The following is a 19,280-nucleotide window of genomic DNA, read 5'->3' as shown; positions in this document are numbered from 1 at the left end:
TATTTTAATAGACATGCATACACACAGTATATACATACACAGATTACTGGTAATTTAAATGTTTTTGGCCTTTCCTATGATTGGCTTCTCAAGTTCACAGGCCATATTTGAAACACATACACGAGAGTTGCAATAAAATGTTGTTTTTTTTACCTCTTTCCATGAAATGATTGTGACAATGTGATTTATTCTTGACAGATAAAGAAATTAAAATCTTTATTAATCAATCTCTTCCAAACATATCACAATGAAAATGCAACCACAATTAACAGAGGATTGTGTCTGAAAACAAAATTCCAACTTTATGGGCGACAGTGTAAATGAGGATGACTGTGCAGCTTCCAGTTGTTGTTTTCTAGCCGCAGGTCATCACCTCACAATAATCACCCTTTTTTGTGCTAGTTTTAAATAAGCAGAATGATCTTATTAATTATGATTTTAAAAAGTCTATGAATATGTTTCTTGTGTTTTGTAGGGGCCCATATCTGGAGCAGAGAGGGACAGAGGGGCTAAAACAGGAGTGGTTCACCAAATACTTCTCCTTCTGAGCACAAAAACACATAAACACACACACAGCAGCTGCAAGTACATCTCCTCATATACAGTTCATTGCTTCTTATACACATCTGTTTGCTTCCTTCACACACTACACACACACACACACACACACACACACACTACACACACACACACACACACACACACACACACACCCCAACAGACATATGGGCTCATCACCAGCAAGGCCATCTCAAACATTGCCTCAAAGCTCAACCAAAAAGTGCTTCTCAAACATGCCTGACCTCTTCTCAGAACATTGGCCTGCCGGATCTTGTTTGTATAGTTTGGAATGTCTCCATATCTTTTTTTAAAGCAGTCTTCCTTTTTTAAAAGAAAATGCAAACTTTGCGCTAAATCTCATCACACCATTATTCCAGGCAAATGTAAATTTCTTAAAAGTCAACAACCAAGTGTCTCTTTGAGTATGGACGCATTCGACGTATTCAATCAAGATCCTCGTCAAAACGGACACACACGACTCACCATACCAAAATGAAGCTTGTTTCAATGCAAAAATGTATGATAATCTTAATGAACAAATTGAATAAAATATTTTGTTTTTGTAAGTGCTTCTTCTTTGTACACTGGTGTAATGAAGGAAAGAGGATTACACAGCTATGAAATGAAAGGTGGACTACCTGTGTGAGACGAGTGATAGGCAAACAACCCTCTGTCACAGTATGAGTCATTTTATATTGCATGGTCAATTTTCTTGAAAAAACAATGAAATAATCAGTTGGAAATGTTTGTTTTTGGCTTAATAATCGAATGAAACACCTGACCAATCAAAGTTCTCCATCACATTGATGCAAAAGGCAGGTAAATAATAATAAATTACCATTACACCGAGAGTTTAAATTCCAATTATGTCAAATCAACCAAGTCAGATCTTTCTTATTGGCCAACATACACTGTCAGAGTTCAGTGCCAGTTGTTTTTTACTTGTGCAGTTGAGCAAGTTGATCAATAATCTAATTTCCCAAAGCCAATTTTTACTTGCCCCTATACAAAGGGTTTTATTTATACAAGTATTCAATCGTTACTGCTCATGTGCCGATCTCAACAGGGACGAGAAAGCGAGATGGCTGCCTCTTTAACTACTTCCAGGATCAGCTCCGGAAATTAAAGTGTTTTTTTTAACATTTCCCAAAGGGAGTTGCTAAATGTATAAGCCAGACGTGGCATTTTACTTGGCCTTGGCAATGGGATAATCTTTGTTGTCGATCCCTGCAGTATAAACCAATACCAGTAACTGCTGACCAGTGGTGGAAGAAGTTTTCAGATCGTTTACTTCAGTAACTTGCGTCTGAAAAGTGATCTGTTTCATTCTGAAGAGTCAGCTTTTTCAAAACCAACATGGCTCAGTTCAAAATTTTGTTTCAAAACAAAACATCTCTTCTCTGACATGATTTTGACATCAGATGATTTGCTACCACTACACTTCATAGTGATGTTTGTTCAAACAGAGACCGTTGTCTCATCTGTCACTGGATTTAAATTAATGCCTCTGACTGCAGTAAATGCAGAAAAATCTACAAACCCACACTGCAGAATTACAAACAATAAAGGTAAAAGACCTGTATTCAAAACTTAAAAAAGTACAAGTACTCATTATGCAGAATGGCCCCACTCAAATTGTTATATATATTCCAAATATATTATTGGATTATAATTTTTGGTGCATTTATGTAAGCATTTTACTGTTGTCAATATATGGCTATTTTTCTATACCTTTATGTGGTTTAATTTATAAACATGCAAAAGAAAAAAATAATATTTTTTCATGTTAAACCTGAAAAGTAACTAAAACTGTCAGCTAAAGAAGTACAATATTTGCCCCTAAAATGTAGAAGTATCAAGATACATAAAATGGAAATACTCAAGTAAATTACAAGTACGTCAAAATTTGTCAAGTACAAGTACTTGAGTAAATGTACTTAGTTACATTTTACCACTGCTGCTAACATACTGCTCACCCTTTAATGCCCATGAAGCATCGTGTGCACTGATTTTCAACACTGCCCACAATTGCCTAATACACCACAGTATCAATAGTGAGTTTATTTATTGATCTCAATAAATAGTTGCAGGGAAACTAAAATATTTAATGCTTTAAAGGCAAAATATGCAGAGAACGCAGAATCCTCCTGCTCATAGAGCCGTGCTGGCAGTGCCTCCATGCACCAGGAGGCATTGAGAGAAAAAAAAAAGAAAGAAGAAAAACAGCAATTCCTGACATCTGAGAAGCTGCAACTAGAGAGTATTCGACACTTTTGGTTGATAAATTATTTGTCCATTCTCAAAACAGTTTTAATCTAATTTTCTGTCAATTGACGAAACAAATCACTTCAGCTCTAATATAAATTGCAAAAAAACGCTATCACATGCTTTCAGATGATGTTAAAATCAGATTAAAATTTATTAAAACTATTTTTTTTCTGCACATATACAGTATTTATGTATTTAGGATGCAAACAAATGACAGGTGGACCTATTCAGTTAATAAAGAGTACTCAGCTAGTAAGAACAGCAGACAGACACGATTAAAAACACAAATTTAAGACATATGAAGACATCATTTTAAAATGGTTACTTTAATGTTGTTGTCAAATGACAATAAACACTGTACATTACTCTCCCGTTGTACTATGAGAGATCAATATTTCATGTCAGAGCTTAACAACAGGCTGATAGAAGAGGAACCAGATTGGTTCCACCTTCTTCATACTAAAAAAAAAACGTCTGTGTGTGAGCATCCTCACACTTCATGTGTTCACTTCTCACATACTATTGAAACATGGGGCAGCTCTGCAGCGCCTCGGTGGCGGAGCTGTACTGGAGGACGTTGTCATAGAAACGAGTGAGCTCCTCTCGCATGCCCTTGCCAACCCGTCCTCCTGCGCTCCGGTACTTCATGGAAAGCAGCTTGGAGCACAGGTAGTGGAGCCACAGCACGTTGGTATGGGGGTGATAGTCACTCCAGTTATTCCTGAGATAAAAAGAGACACAACATTAATATACGAGTAAAACATAATAACTCAGAGATGTTAGTTGTTAGAGAATGGTTAGATTGATGTGTTTTTTTAAGCAATACTAGTTCCATTATTGAAGAATACGCTTGGAGAGACTCATGAGACGATCTGTACCTTCCTCATACCTGTCCAATAAATACGAAGCACCTTTTTTCCTTTCTTTCCAATCTTATTACCATGTCAAACCTGGATTGCGTGTTCATTACATATTTATTGGAATTGTATTTGATCCTAATTGATTTACATGTATTTATCCTTAGTTTTTTTTTTGTCTAGTCAGTACTTTGTACAGGTACATCTCAAAAAAAAAAAAACTTGTATATTACATAGATTCAGTACACAGAGTGAAATATTTCAAGCCTGTATTTCTAGTAATTTTGATGATTATGGCTTACAGATAATGAAAACCAATAATTCAGTGTCAGAAAATTAGAATATTACATAAGATCAATAAAAAAAGGATATTTTAAACACAAATGTCAGGCTTCTGAAAAGTATCTTCATTTCTATACACTCAATACTTGGTTGGGCTCCTTTTGCATGAATTACTGCATTAATACGCCCATAGACTCTCTATAGGGTTCAGGTTAGCCAAGTAAGTTTGCCAGTCAAGCACAGTAACACCATGGTCATTGAACCAGCTTTTGGTACCTTTGCCAGTGTGGGCAGGTGCCAAGTCCTGCTGGAAAATTAAATCAGCATTTCCAAAGAGCTTGTGGAGGCATGAAGTGCTCTAAAATGGCCTGCTGGATGGCTGCGTAGATTGTGTACTTCAGACCAACACCAGCAGAGGACATGGCCCCAATTCACCACCGACTGTGGACTCCAATATTGATCTTCTTCAAAAGATTCTAATTTTCTGAGACACCGAGTTTTGTCTTCATTATCTCTAAGCCAGAATCATCAAAATTACAAGAAAAACAGGCTTGAAATATTTCACTCTACGCATAATGAATCTATATAATGTATGAGTTTCACTTTCTGAAATGATTGACAAAAAATATTGAACTTTTTCATGATATTCTAATTTTTGAGATGTATCTGTATACACAAAATTATACTTATAACAGTAATAGTTATCATCATCAGAATGACTGATTATCATTATTATTATTATTATTATAAAAATGTATAATTAAATATAAGGTTTGATTTATTATCAATACTCTACCCATACCATTTTTTTAGTACTAATAAAAACTTGTCTGAAATTGGCAGAATGTTATAAACACAAAATTTATGTTTGAGTGTATTGTAAAATGTACATTCTGCTAATAAAACCGTCTTTTAAATAAATAAATACATATATTTCCCCTTGTTTCGTGGCTAAATGCTAAGCTAAGCTCAGCTAACGTGCTGTAGCTTTATACTAAATAAATATTGCATCAATCTTTTTATGCAGCTCTTAGCAAGAAAGCATCTCTTTCCCAAAATGTCAAACTATTACTTTCAGTCAAATCACAATTAAATGAAATGAAATATGAGTGTCAGACCGGCATATTGCATTTTCTTGATGACTCCTATAAAACGTTTATTTCATGATACAAACCCAGATGTTTGGAAAGAGCCATCACTTATCATAAACCCTCTAAACCCCAAAACCCACTGGCGGCAGACATTTGAAAATGCCAAAATTACACAATTTATTGTCACAATTCTTTAAATTTGAGCCATGAATGCCTACAAATTTCTTTGAGCCATCTTTATATTATACACTGCAGTGATAAATATTCAATTTATTTTAATATGTGCATAATAAGATAAAGCTCTTTATATATGTGGTTTGTTTAACTGGTCCATGCGATTCATTTACAGCACAGAGAAACTCCAGTTACACGTCACACTGGATGTTTTTGAATTTTGGCACAGACACATGAAAGCACTGACCCATTCTCCTGTCTCATCAGTCTGTAGATATCAAACTGGTAATCCCCCTGGCCCATGAAAAGCTCTTCGTCGGAAGAGATGTCACAGGAAACCGTCAGATTATCTGGAGAGAACCAAACATTTGCTTGTTATTAGACTTTGTGATTTTAATTGAATATTTTGTGCACAAAATATGACAAAAGAGAAGTAAAAAAAAAAAAAATGAATCTGACCGATCTCTAGTCTGGAGAGAGAGTAGTCAATGATGCGGACCAGCACCCCTTTAGTTTCCACAAAGTGGGCCACTCCATTCAGGAGGAAGCTCCCCGTCTTCTGCTTGGTTGTCTTTACCAGCACGTTGCCCCAGTGGAGGTCCCTGCAGCCAACAGCATATATTAGAGATTAAGTTGCTGTTACAAGATGCCAACAAATCATCACACTGACACACACTGACCAATGTTTTGCACTTTTTACCAAATGTTTCCAACTTTTGAACTGTATTTTTATTAAAGTCTGTGTCATTTCATTGCCTTTCAGTGTCATATCCCCTTTCAGTGTTATGGTTGTCTGCCAAAAGTTGACTTTTAATCCAGTTTTAAGCCACATTTTTACGATAAACTTATCTGATCGTGGATCTGGCTTTTCAATTTTAAATATTAACTGTTAAAAAAGTGTTTGTTCTGTGACAACATGCATTTTAGACTGATTTTGGGCATTTTAATATTTTGAATCACTTGGTGATCTGAGAAATTGTGATGGACATTTACCAGACTTTATATACCCAGTGTCTTGTCCTGTTTGTTGTACTTAAAGCCTGACGCACACAGACAGTCAGAGACAATTTGTGTGTGTGTGTGTGTGTGTGTGTCTGTGTGTGTGTGTGAGAATGTCCTCTACCTGTGTTCAAAGTGCAGCTCCTGCTCAGCAACAGCCAAGGCAGCAGTAACCTGATGAAGGATGCTCTTCGCTGCCGCCAAAGATGTCAGCTTGACAACACAATAAGAATTGCATTTGTACTCTCACAAAACAATAAAAATATTCATAGGATAAAAGTTAGAAAAAATGTGAAATGAGAAAAATGACATTTGCATTTGCAGCGGCTTAGCATTAGTTTAAGATGCTCAGCTTCTTCTTTCTGCATTATCTCCAGCATACATATTTAAGGTCTAACAGACATTAAGTTGTAGTGACTCAATTCAAGGGAATACCATTTTAAATGCATGGAGTCTCTTCATTAATGTTTAAGCACATTTTTACAGCTCGTGTGCAAGTGTAATGAGCTAAATCTAGCAGAGTAGTTTGTAATGCTTCCATTTGAAGATGGAGCACTTGGAACTCTGGCTACAGTAGAGAAACTGGCAAGGATTTCAACTTAAAATTCCACGACTTTTCGGAGCAAACACACTTGACTGCAAAGTATTGAAAAGCACTTCAGGCCATATGAAAGAAAACTGCACTTGAAGTTATAAATGAATAACCAAGTGGGCTGAAACTCTGTGTCAGTTTTCTAGCTTTAGCTTTTTCAGTCACTTCACTGACATGACTGATGACGGCTCAACATCACTGCAAAACACTAGAGGGGAGGTACTGTGATGTGGTGTGGTGTGCTTACAGTTCCATTGCTGTTCTCCAGATCCATGCCTCCAAACTCAAACTCCAAGATTAGGAATAGTTGGTCCTTTACAAAGAAATCTGGTCAACAAGAAAAAAACAGAGCATGAAAAAGACACACACATAGCCTGGTCCTAGATCAAAAGGTTTTTTGTCCACTGTTAAAGGCAAAATTTTGAAATGTTGTTTAAAAAAAAATAAAGTTAATTAGGGACATTTCCATCAACTGGTTCAGAGTGAATAAACAAAGCTGCATAAACATACTTTGGTCGGAAGATGGCAGCGTAATGTATTGCTGTAGGCTAATCCATCAGTAAACATTAGAAGAAATAGAGATTGCGAGAAAAAACAAGTCAACATGTCTTAAGAATTGGATCCAATTGGACAACTTATAATTGTTCTTTCATGTCAGCTCGTCTTGACCGCCAGAGCGGAAACAGCTGATCAGTCATGTGTTTATTTTAATGTTCATAACATCCGAACTTATTCGGAAAAAACGTTTCCATTTCCCATTTTAAAACTTCAATGCACATTTAAGAAAGTTTTTTTTTAAATTTGGTGTTTCCATCAAGCTTTTCTGATGTGACTTTTCAAAATGTGCATAGAAATTTGTTGATGGAAACGCGACTACTGACCATCAGACAACCTGAAAGCCACGTTGAAGCGTGAACAAGCTTTTCTCTCACTGACCTGGTCTGTCGTTCTCGGAGCCTTTCCGCTGGTCGAAAGTGTCCCAAGCTTTCATGAAATCTGGAGGGTAGCAGCCTTGAACACAGTGGAGACTGCGAGGGAACAAGTCAAGTCACATTAACAGTAAAAACAACTGACAGACAAAAAGGACAAAGACCATAGAAAGCTTCTTACTCTTTGAGTCCTATGAATCCCTGAGTCATGTTTTGCTGCTTCTCTTTCAGGCTGCTCAGCTCCCTGTTGGAAATACACACAATTTATACAGTAAACTGATTATTTCACTTCTTAATCACATCAAATTGGATGTTATTGTGCTATAACCAGCCAAAATGTTTTGTGGCAATATTCTACAAAAAAAGTAAAATTGAAGGAAAACACAACCAAGTTTGCGAGTAGCAAACATATAAGCTATATTTGATGTCATTTCAAGCCCTTTACAAACCTTGAAAAGACTGAAGTGTTTAAGGATTTCTAAGGCTCATTGTGATCACTTAATTGAAACATTAAGGCCATATGACTCTCTCCACCTATGTTATAGTATCCCAGCAAATGGAATATTAGTTTGTACTCCATGTATTACTTACTTAGAGATAATAATCTCATGGAGAATCTCTCCAAAGCTCTTCTGGTCCTCTCCATTCACTTTCTCACTGCCCTCTAGTGGAATGATCTGTCAAGACAAGAGCAACTGTTTTTTTCACTGAACATTTATGACTAATCTTTATTATTGACAAAACATTGTGCTTTCTTGGCATTTTGACAAGCCTAAGCAGCACAACTTGCTTTGGTTTGCTACAGAACTGTTCACGATTTGATAAAACATTCCTGAGGAAATTTCTCTGTTGACCCAGGAAACCCAAATATGTGATAAAAATATTTCATGTATGCTCATCATGGCTGCTGGACAATAGCAACTTGAAAAACTTGTCTTTTTTTTAAAGTGGATTTCCTTGAACTTTAGTCTATAATTCAACAAAAAAAACATAAAAAAGATACAGATAAGATAAAAAAAAAAAGAGACTAATATATACTATAATAATAAAATGAATAATATGTAAATATATACACATGTATCTATACATTTAAAAAATAAATAAAAAATGAAGACAAACTAGACTAAATTAAATCAAATGTGCACTGCAACAAAATATTAATTTTAAAAATTGAGCGTCTATTCAACATATTTCAGCCAGTAAGGTAGGGAAAAATGGCAAAAGCGCACGAAGGCTGGGGTGCGCTGGATTTATAACACAAGACAAAATAAGAGCATCATTGCCAACTGGTAAGTCGTCCTCTTTGAACATGCAGCCCACTTTGTATTATAACACTTACTACACAAACTAATGCACGCACACATATAAACAAACACCTACTTTGAGTGCAACAGTGTCTCCTGATGCATTAGTGGTGGAGAAGACCTCACCGAAGGTCCCCTCTCCTATCTTCACACACCGCTTCATACGCTGTGGGACTATACACTCCTCCCAGGGCAGAGGGCGCTGCTGGCCGCACTCCGCATACACCTTCTCTGCATCAGATAGCTCTTCATCCTCATCCTCACACATAACCTGTGGCAAAAGACAGGAGTGAGAAGGTGACACACATTCCCAGCAAGTGTAGCAACAAGCATCCATTCACAGTCAAACACCAAAATGCAGAAAGTAAGTAATACACACAGTGAAATCATGATTCTCTCATAAGTACTGTACCGGAGTATCGGAGCCTAACAGCTGTGACTTGAATCGCTTAGAGAGTGGTGTACGAAAGGGCGTAGCGAAGAGGTCCCGGCTGACATCTGCCGCCTCTGCTCTTCTAGGTGAGCACAAACTGCTCGGAGTGAGTCGCACTAATGTGAGGAAATGAAGGATAAGAGAAAAGGGAAATTAAAAAAAAGGACATTGGTCATTAAACTGGCAGCTTAATTAAAAATAATCCCAAACAATTGAGGGGACAAATCCCAACTTGGACATGTGATTTACCCATGCCCTTGCGATGAATGGAGAGTGCTGCTTTGAGTCGGCTCCAGGTGTGTGTGTTGGGTGTTAAGTCGGCCAACAGAGACGAGAGGTTGAGTCGACTCCCTTTCATCGGAGTGGAGAAGTTCATGGTGGTTCCAAATAGCTTCTACACACGGGAAAGACATCAGCTTGTTAATGATGCTACAGCTCCACCTGTCATCATTTAAATCTTATAAAAACACTTAATTACAGTGGGTTGCATTGTAGTAGAAGTGAAAACAATACACACATTAAATCAAAATCCTTTAGTGTGTGGCGTTTTTAGTTTGCCTGCACATGCAGAACATTTTGCGATGGCTTACCATGCAGATCATTTTTATCTGTCCAGGTTGATAAATTTTGTTTGTGGCATTCACACAACTGGAAAAAGTTTTCATTCAAGAACTTCTTCCAGTGAATGTAAAAATAATAATAGCAAGGTTTTAGTTAACGTTGTTTTATATTAACAAAAACCTTCTGTGGAGAAACCAGGACACTTTATCTGGAAAGTGTCCTTGTTGCTGCGGTAGTTTCTAAAAATGAACTTGAAATGGGAAAGAAAAATCCATTCATCACCATTTCTATATTAGGAAAGTTACATGAAATTTAGACACAGAGATCTCAAAACTGTTTACAAGGGTGAATAGCAGTAAAAATGAATTGGAACTTTCTTTTTGGTCGTTTGAGTGAACAAAACCCTCATGAGAAGTAGAGCTGCCCCCTCTTAGTCAACTTTCAGTGGTTGTGGTCTTAGTCATCTTAGATTTCTTTAGTCCATTAATCATTTTTAACACTTTTTCCATTCTAAATGACAAGAGAAACTTATGAGCACATATCTGGTGAACTCCTGATTCAAAGTGGTGCTTCTGCTTGATTCTTTGTGGCTAATTTCACTCACATCTTTTGATTTAATTAACAAAATGATTACTTGACAGAATTGTGTCAAATCTGGTTGACTAGGAAGTTCTCCCTAATTACAACCTGGGTTGAATACAAAATCACATAACATCACATTAAAAGCAGATATGTGAAATCACTGATTCCATAATGAGCTTTTTTTTTCTTTTGACATAAAACATAGTTGAAGTTTTCAAATTAAGAATCTTAATTTGTGCTCATTCAAAGATAATGTTATGAAATGCTGAAAGCCATTTAAACAGTAGTGAATGGTAAAAATGGTAAATGGGGTGCACTTATGTAGCGCTTTCTATCCAAATAAAAAAAAAAAGCGCTTTACACTACAGACTGCGCTAATTCACCCATTCAGACACACATTCATGCTGGTGGCGTGGCTATCAGGGCACACTGGTGCCACCTGCCACCATTGGGAATCCATTCACACACCGATGAACGCAGCATCGGGAGCCATTTGGGGTTCAGTATCTTGCTCAAGGATACTTCGACATGTAGGCTGCCATGGTCGAGGATCGAACCACCAACCTTCCGCCCCAGTAGTGTTATCTTTTTATAAGCATTATTTCCTAGTTTGCCTGGCACAAAAGGGGGAATATAAAATAACAAACTAAACCAAATAAACAACAATTCACAATTAATTCATCCCGACTACCAGTAGACATCCAGAGATTAAACAGAGTGTTTGAGCAGCACAGTGCTGTGTTTGTGTGCATATTGTTCTCACCGTTGGCTGTTTGTGTTGTGACATCAGCTCGTTGATGCTGCAGTCCACGGCCTTGTTACTTCCCGCCCTGCTACTGAAGATGTTTGAGCTGTTGCTGCCTTTGTTTTTCCAGCGACTCACACTCAGCCCGCTCACACACGCTTTCCTGGCCGTCCCAGGCCGGTCCGTGGATGTGCTCCTTCTTTTCTTTTCTTTTGGAGCCAGAGAAGTCTTTTTTCTTTTTTGGGGAATGTCTTTTTCAACTTCGTCCTTGTCCAGAGCAGTCTTTTCTGAGGCTCTCTTTTTCAAATTGACTTTTATGTCAGAAGTTTTGTCATTACTTTGATTAGTGTCACTGTTGTTTGTCTCCTCGTCACTGGCTGAGTCTTTAAGCTTTGTGTCTTCGAGCTGCAGAATTTCTTTCAGTTGCGATAAAGTTACTCTCTTTATTTGAACATTGACTTTGTCTGAAAGACATTTCTCCTTCAGCAGCTTTGTGAGCGTCGCTGCATTTTCTTCCGTTTCCGTGATTTCTCCTGAACATGTGAGATCTTCTGCGTCCTCGCTGTTATGTGTATATTCATTTTCAGACTTGCTCATATCTGACTTGTGTTGTGACAAATCCATTCTTTTTAGCTGAACTGTGCATTTCTTAGTAAGACTTTCATTCTCAAAGCTGCTGTCCCTGTGGTGGCTCGAGTCAACATAAAGTACAGATGCTGACTGCTCCATAGACTCCTGCGTGGATGAGTGGTCAGCAAATGGCGAATTGTTAGCACTTTGACTGCCAGTCACTGAAGCTGCATGCTCAGAAGATTCAAAGCTATTCATATAATCACTGGGTTTCATGTTTGACACAGATTGATGAAGATGAACTGAAGACTGTGAAAGGTCAACAGTTTGACAGCCGTCCACAGACGTTAGGTGCTCATTTGTTCCTCCATGTGCTGAGTTTGAATGTTCCAAACAGGAAGAGTAGGTTGTTTGACTGCTTAGTTGAGACATAGTGAGGATGTCCCATCTTTCCAGCTGCACGGTGCAGCGCTCGGTCAAACATTTCTCCTTCAGAGCCTCTATGAGCCACTCTAACCCTCCTTCCGCTGACACAAAACGACTGCTGCTTTCACTTTCATTTGAAGACAGCAGATTCAGACTTGGTAATCTCACAGCATTCTTGCTTGTTATGTCTTCACTGTGACTCCTGGCTTCCTCACTAATGCTGCTGCTCTTGTTTGCGCCACCAGAAGGTTCTTCATGGTGATGCAGGTCAGGTTCTTGCTCACTAAGGCTCGACTGCAGCTTCCTCTCAGAATGAACCGCGTTGGGTGGTGCAGAGATGGAGCGCCCTGGGGAATCCAAGTCTTCTTGGGATATACTCAAGGCGCTGATACAACTCACTGAAATGGACGGAGGAGAGGCCGACTGATGACTGACAGACAAGGGTTTAAGGCGCGGCCGTTTGCTGAAGAAGCCTGCTGAGGGTGTAGAGCAGAAGATGGGTTTCCTGGAGCAGGGTCCGAGGCTCTGATCGGTCGACTCATTGAGGTATATCTCTCGGAAAGGGTTGGTGGCAAAGCTGGCAGTCCCTGCAGCATTCACAGAATTCTCCGCACTCGACACCAAAAATGCAGCAACGGCGGCCCTCCTCCTAGAAGGACGAAGAATCTTCCTGGAACTAAAAGCTCCAGAGGTAAAGTCATCTGAAGAGTTGAGTATACTTAATACTGCTTTAGGGAGTTTGGGTTTGGGGGCAGGAGCACGGCGGCGGCGGGTCACAAATCGGCCAGTGGAAGGAGGATGAAGACTAAGAAAAAAAAGAGAAGAAAGAAAGATAATGGTTACAGCAATTACTGAGCATATTTAGCACATGTTCAGGCTGAAAACAGCCTTGCATCAAAACAATGCAGAAGGTTGCGTTTAAAGGCTTATAGACACTAAAGCACTGTACAGTGGTTTATAAAACTCACAGTAGTGTAGAAACTGATTAAAATGGTTATATTTGCTTGAATGCATAAGTCCCCTGTTATAACCAGTAGTGTCAAATGGATCGTAGTAACATACAAAAATGGAACCACAATACTCACTATACAATACATGCGGACAATCCTTTGTGTTTTCATGATGTGTTCTGTTGTTTGTGCACAGACCTGGTATTCTTGCTCTGCTGAGTGGGCCGAGGACAGGGAGGAGACGGCATTCTCTCCTCATCACTGCTGGTGTCATTGACACATGGCTTGGCTTTTTTCTTGGCAGGATGGAAGGCAATACTAGTCTTCTTCCCTCTGATAAAGAAGAAAAGATTAAAACCAACTGATCAGCAAGGCACAATATGGTGCATGAGCAAGTAGGTGAAGAAAAAAACCTTTAAATGATGCAAAGAAACTCAAGGATATTTTGTTATCTGTAATTGGTTAATTATTAATGGTTAACTTATTACACTGAAAATAGTTAGCTGTATCTTAATTCACACCTGGTTCTCTTGTTCTGCTGAGGAGGCTGAAGAAAGGAAGAACGAAGGGTATTCTCCTCATCAGAGCTTTTTTCAGCCAGACACAGCATGGCCTTTTTCTTGGCCGGACGCCCTGGTCTTTGACTAGCAGTACTAGTCCTCCTCTTTCTGTGACATGACAAACAGATTAACAAGTTAGTGCACTAAGGATATAATATCGAAGTTAATAGAAAGTAGGTCAGGAAAAGCTCTAAACTATAATTACCCTACAATGGCTGTCTTAGGTATTTAGTGGTAGTATTCGCTGTCTTGTTTCTGTCTAATACAATAAAATGTTATGTCGACAGCGTGGCATTGGCATTTCGCTGTGTCAATGAACACCACTGCTTCAGTCTATTGCTGATACTTTTACATGGACATGGAGTTGAGCACTTTAAGAATAGCCAGAACAATAATGGATTTTTGAGGCAAGTTTTTGATACGGTTGGAGGAAAAATATTCATTCTATAATAAGCACGGATAAGTAGCTACAGTAATCAGCATATTGCTTAATGTTTAAAATCGCAATAATAACTTATTATGATTTATAAACAGGGGCCTCTGGTGATTCCCACCTCTGATTTCTGACAGTTTACATGGTTGATATAATAAATTGTGCAATACTCTACTTTAACATAACCTTCGCGTAACACAAATATGGATCTATGGATCCCTTAAATTTGGTTTTAAAAAAGGACCAAGCTGGATATTTTTCAGTTGAGAAACTAGTCAATGCTCTATGGGGGGCACATTTTGTCATAGCTGCACTGTTCTTGTGTTTTATGTGGATTATCATAAGACATCCATGTGTGGTATATCAGCTGCTATAGTTATGTACCGTACTGACATATCGGTGATAAGCAACAATTACATTATCAATATAAATTCAACTAGCGGTCAGGCTGTACCTTGGAGGAAGCCATTAAAACACAGGTGTAGCCCTCTATAACTAAGCTAGAGTGGCTCTCCCCGCCTGTCCACTTTAACATAACATCACACTGTTAAAATAATCGCCTATGTCATTTTTTTGTCAAAATTGTTTGTATTTTTCAAACACTAAATCATCTCCTCATGACGCCGGCCACCTATGGTAAAATCGCCTACATCCTCAGTTGATCAGATCATGTGATTTTACCCCTGTAAGATAATAGCCTATGTCAAGTTGACTTAAGCGGATTTATTATGCCTAAGTCAAAATAAAATGTGACTGAGGGCAATTTTTTGAGCATGCCTTAGCGTGGCATGAGCGTGTCATAAACATGACATGGGATGTGTCATGAACATTAATGACACTTTGAAGTAACATTAATGCTCATGATACTTGTCATGTCATGTTTATGACAGGCTTGTGTGACTCTTATGTAGACACCTTCAGAATAAAGTGTTACCATATCTTGCTTAAGTCCCAAATGCATCTTCAAAAAATTGCCATTTATTTCTCTTAAGTTACATAATTTACACACAGTGTTGCTATGCCATGATAATAATATGACGATAACCCACCTTGTCTTCGTAGGTTTTGCGGGTTCAAAGACAGACATGTCTCCGTCTGTTGACCGTGTGCTGTCGAAGGCCTGTTTGCGGTTTTCAGGTGACAACCAGGCGGATAACTTTCGCCTCTCCTTTCCATATGTCTTCATAAACACCGGCTTTAATGGCTTCATGCTTGATCTGAAACGTGTGTTATATCGACGGGTAGACGGGTGATGCAAAAGGTTTCGTTCAGATAAACGTTACTAACCGACGTTAACATCAGTCAGACTCGATCTTCCGTTAAATGAGCTAATTACTAATTACAACGTTCTTACAACTTATCAGCGTGATCGACGCAACTAATCAAACCTCCATTGAATTCGATGTTTTATCCCATGTCCATGATTGATAATGTTATCTATTATCTTTTTATGTGTAGTTCATTATTTCCCCGAATGAATCCGCTCAACCCGCTTCTTGTTCAAACTGCCGGGCACCGCTGATTGGTCAACAACCGGTGCCGATGTCAGCACAGCGCCATCTGGCGGATTGGAGTAATTACAGCATGGGGATGAGGAGCATTCTTTCTTTCTTTCTTTCTTTCTTTCTTTCTTTCTTTCTTTCTTAGTAGAAAATGTACATTATATAGCAAGTCATACAATAACTGTAGCAGAATATCTTCATAAAAAGGAGAATACAATGAAAACAGAATTACATCCTAGTTAAAGGCCAAAAATATACTAAATACAATTATAGCAAATCAAATCAAAATCAAATAAAAAATTACTTTATCTATCTCTGAGGAGAAATTCAGTTAGTCTGATAGAATCTCTTGAAAAATGAGACAGCCTGATGGCTGTAGGAGCAAAGGATCTTTTGTATCTCTCCGTCCCGCAACAGAGAGAGAGAGAGAAGAGCCATCCACTGCTGTTTTTTGGTCCATAAATGTTTTGTGTAGCGGATGATCCGGGTATTTCAGGATGGCCTTGAACATCTTCATAGTGCATCTCTCCACCACCTCCTCCAGTGTGTCCAACCTGGCTCCAAGGGGGGTCTCTTCTAACAACTTTAAGGCATCTATAATGTGGGCAATAGTGTGGATGCCGTTCTCTGGTGATCATAGGCTTAAAACACAATGTAGTAAGTAAGTAAGTTTAACCACCAGGTGTCACCATTTTATTAGACTGTTCTGCCCTTTTGGCTACTGTTGTGTGAGTATGCACAGTCAGTGGAAACTATTTGCATCAGCAATGAAACAAGACTAAATCTCACACCAGCCTTCATTATTGACCCCATGAGCTTGTAATGTAAAACAATATGCATATATAGCATAGGTTAAGCAATAAGCGTAAAGTACTACTTTAAGAAACGTGTTCCGTGAAATATATAAATATGGCAATATGAAGTAAAAGTCCCCTAAAATAAATAAATTACACATTTTTAAATAAAATCCCCTGAAATAAAAACATGTGGAATTTTGGAATAAATTGTATTATTTATTAATTTAACATTGACTTAAATAGCATTCCATAGTATTAGTGGTATCAACAAGTGGACATTTTGAACAGTACCTGCACCAAATTTCATGAAATATTTCATTCAGTGTCTTGACAATAACAAAATTGTAATCTATGATGTGTTTGTATGCCCCACCTTGCACATACACCCTAGACCTCTTTACCTGCAGTCTGATATGAAATCTGCCCATTCATATTTCAGCAAGTTTAAACTGTAACTATTACTCTGTGGTATTGCCCATTAGACCATTAACTACAAATAATGTTTACAACGTTGCCAATTATTTTTCAAACCAAATTGCCTTACAATTTGTTTTCTCTTACCCCAGGCACCAATTGCTTCCCATTCATTTGTATGCTGTAAAAATTATCCTGCAGAGACTTGAAAGTAGCTCAAAGCTTGCCCAATTACTTATCTCTTATGCAACTCCAGAATGGATAATAGAATGTGTTAATGTGTTCTGTGACTGTGGTCTGATGATATTTAATGAAACTGATGATGATGAATAAAAATAAAAAGACAATATTTATTTTTTAAACATCAGATTCATATTATTTTTAATATTGATTATAGTTATTATGCATGAATACACCTTTATAAGTATCTTATATATTTCTAATATACCCATATCTACTAACTCACTTTTGTCTGCAATACCAGAAAACAGCACTATACTATTGATTTTGCACATATACACGCTGGTCTGGAGTAATGTATTGTTTATTGATTTATAGCCTACTATTTATAGGCTATATCTACTCATCTGTATCCTCTACCAACCTATCTGGCCTTTATTGGGATTAATTACGTGTTTTATCTGTATTTAAATAATCTTCCTCATCCTCATCTAGGCTCAGAATTTTTTATTTTCTTGACAAAAACCTCCCAAAGCATAGAAGGCATTCGAGTCTGCAAATACCCTTTAGTGTTATAACATTTTTCTTTTATGAATTGTACTAAAGTAGTGATTTGTAGCACCAATATAGGATCACATAGCATAACGTCACATTGTTAAAGTAATCGCCTAAGTAATTTTTTGTCAAAATTGTTTTGTTTTTTTGCCTAAATCATCTCCTCATGATCAGATCATGTGATTTTACCCCTTTAAGATAATGGCCTATGTCAAATGTGTGACTTAAGCGGATTTACTATGCCTAAGTCAAAATAAAATGTGACTTAGGCAATTTTTTGAACATGCCTTTGTGACTTAAGCAAGATATGGTAACTCTTTATTGTTAAGGTGTCTACAGAGTGACATGAGCGTGTCATAAACATGACATGGGATGTGTCATGAACATTAATGACACTTTGAAGTAACATTAATGCTCATGATACTTGTCATGTAATGTTTCTGACAGGCTTGTGTGACTCTTATGTAGACACCTTCAAAATAAAATGTTACCATATCTTGCTTAAGTCACAAAGGCATGTTCAAAAAATTGCCTAAGTCATTTATTTATTTTAAGTTACATAATTTTCACACAGTGTTATTACTATGCCAATAGCCATCCTTTGTTATATCCTTTTTGAGTGAAATGATCAATACATGTCATATGATACACTTTTGGTGAAGTTTTTTTGTGTTTCCTGCAAAACTTGAAAAAATGAGTTAGGCGATTATTTTAACAGGGTGACGATGATAACCATAGATAATAACATTGGGGAGTAGGCCGTAAGGGGAGCTCGGGGGGAAAAAAATCACAGAGGAGCGTTTGCTTCCGGAGCAGTCCTCCGGTTCCCCCTGTCGGAGAACAGCGGCATCTGGGAGGGAGGAGAAAAGGAACAAGCGGAGAGGAAAACGGAGGGGAGGAGAAAAAAGACAGGAGCGCAGCCAGCCAGCGAGGAGGACGTGAACACACTGGAGAGGAGGTGAGTGATGTGGTATGCTGAGAATTTTCGCTAGAATACGGGGAGTTGTTGCCGTTACTGTTTGCCCTCCACCTCTTGAATTTCACTGGAAACGTGAGTTAACTTTTTATATTCTTCTGGGCGACGCATTGCTTTGGCATCTGAGGGGCCCGCTGTGTTGCAAACAAGTCGGGATGGTGGGGGAGAGAAGACCGGGAGGCTGCGGCGGCAGATGGGGCATTTATGGGACCCCAGTGTGCGTTTCTTTGACTTTATTGTCATATATTTCGTTGTTGCTGTGGTGACCGTTGGCTGTAGAAGTGTCAGGGAATGCTACGGTTCTTCATTAGAACAGCCGTTATTATTACTGGAACGTTGTCGCGAGCAGCCAGCCGTTGAGACCTCCGCTACTACAAGGTTAGCTCACTACAACTCGACTGCTGCTATGTTGAGGATTTAATGGGACAAAAACGCCTGGATATGGATTCAGCAGAGCTATATAGAGTAACATTTGCGAAACCTGACGACTCTTAAACTTGTGCTGTCATTTTGCGGAGGGCCTATCAGCAGGTAAGTGG

At 38.2% G+C, this 19,280-nt stretch overlaps 3 protein-coding genes across 5 annotated transcripts in view; 2 read left to right on the top strand and 1 right to left on the bottom strand.

The window, feature by feature from the left end:
* The window catches only part of fam184b (family with sequence similarity 184 member B), a 32,478-nt gene extending 31,826 nt beyond the window's left edge, over window positions 1–652 (top strand). Inside the window, 1 exon segment of the mRNA XM_059336426.1 lies at window positions 476–652. Within this exon segment, the coding sequence (XP_059192409.1) occupies window positions 476–548 (73 nt within the window). The 3' untranslated portion in view covers window positions 549–652.
* A 2,484-nt stretch (window positions 653–3,136) lies between these two features.
* On the bottom strand, window positions 3,137–15,816 carry haspin (histone H3 associated protein kinase). The gene is made up of 15 exons (XM_059334739.1): window positions 15,367–15,816; window positions 13,846–13,992; window positions 13,523–13,657; window positions 11,397–13,179; window positions 9,740–9,884; window positions 9,470–9,606; window positions 9,134–9,328; window positions 8,345–8,430; window positions 7,935–7,997; window positions 7,761–7,852; window positions 7,072–7,151; window positions 6,357–6,445; window positions 5,693–5,835; window positions 5,481–5,583; window positions 3,137–3,550 (listed from the first exon to the last, which is right to left on the bottom strand). The coding sequence occupies exons 1-15, from the start codon at window positions 15,525–15,527 to the stop codon at window positions 3,349–3,351; spliced, it is 3,561 nt and encodes a 1,186-aa protein (XP_059190722.1). The 5' UTR covers window positions 15,528–15,816; the 3' UTR covers window positions 3,137–3,348.
* A 2,860-nt stretch (window positions 15,817–18,676) lies between these two features.
* The window catches only part of apbb2b (amyloid beta (A4) precursor protein-binding, family B, member 2b), a 50,919-nt gene continuing 50,315 nt past the window's right edge, over window positions 18,677–19,280 (top strand). For 2 of the 3 annotated variants that reach the window (XM_059337881.1, XM_059337866.1), the window contains exon 1: window positions 18,930–19,272. The gene's annotated coding sequence lies outside the window, so the exon portion shown is untranslated. Of the gene's footprint in view, window positions 18,724–18,929; window positions 19,273–19,280 lie in introns of those variants that run through there. The other variant, XM_059337874.1, reaches the window with a different exon arrangement.

This window comes from Centropristis striata, chromosome 1, assembly GCF_030273125.1.
Source record: "Centropristis striata isolate RG_2023a ecotype Rhode Island chromosome 1, C.striata_1.0, whole genome shotgun sequence".
Taxonomy (NCBI): domain Eukaryota; kingdom Metazoa; phylum Chordata; class Actinopteri; order Perciformes; family Serranidae; genus Centropristis; species Centropristis striata.
Note: the sequence above shows the minus strand (reverse complement) of the source record. Positions and strands in the feature narration are given on the sequence as shown.

Coding starts and splice junctions, on each gene's coding strand:
- haspin (XM_059334739.1), bottom strand. CDS start 15,527: ATGAAGCCATTAAAGCCGGTGTTTATGAAGACATATGGAAAGGAGAGG. Junction 13,993..15,366: donor GCAAAACCTACGAAGACAAG/GTGGGTTATCGT, acceptor GTCATGTCACAG/AAAGAGGAGGACTAGTACTG. Junction 5,836..6,356: donor GAGCTGCACTTTGAACACAG/GTAGAGGACATT, acceptor TGTTGGCTGCAG/GGACCTCCACTGGGGCAACG.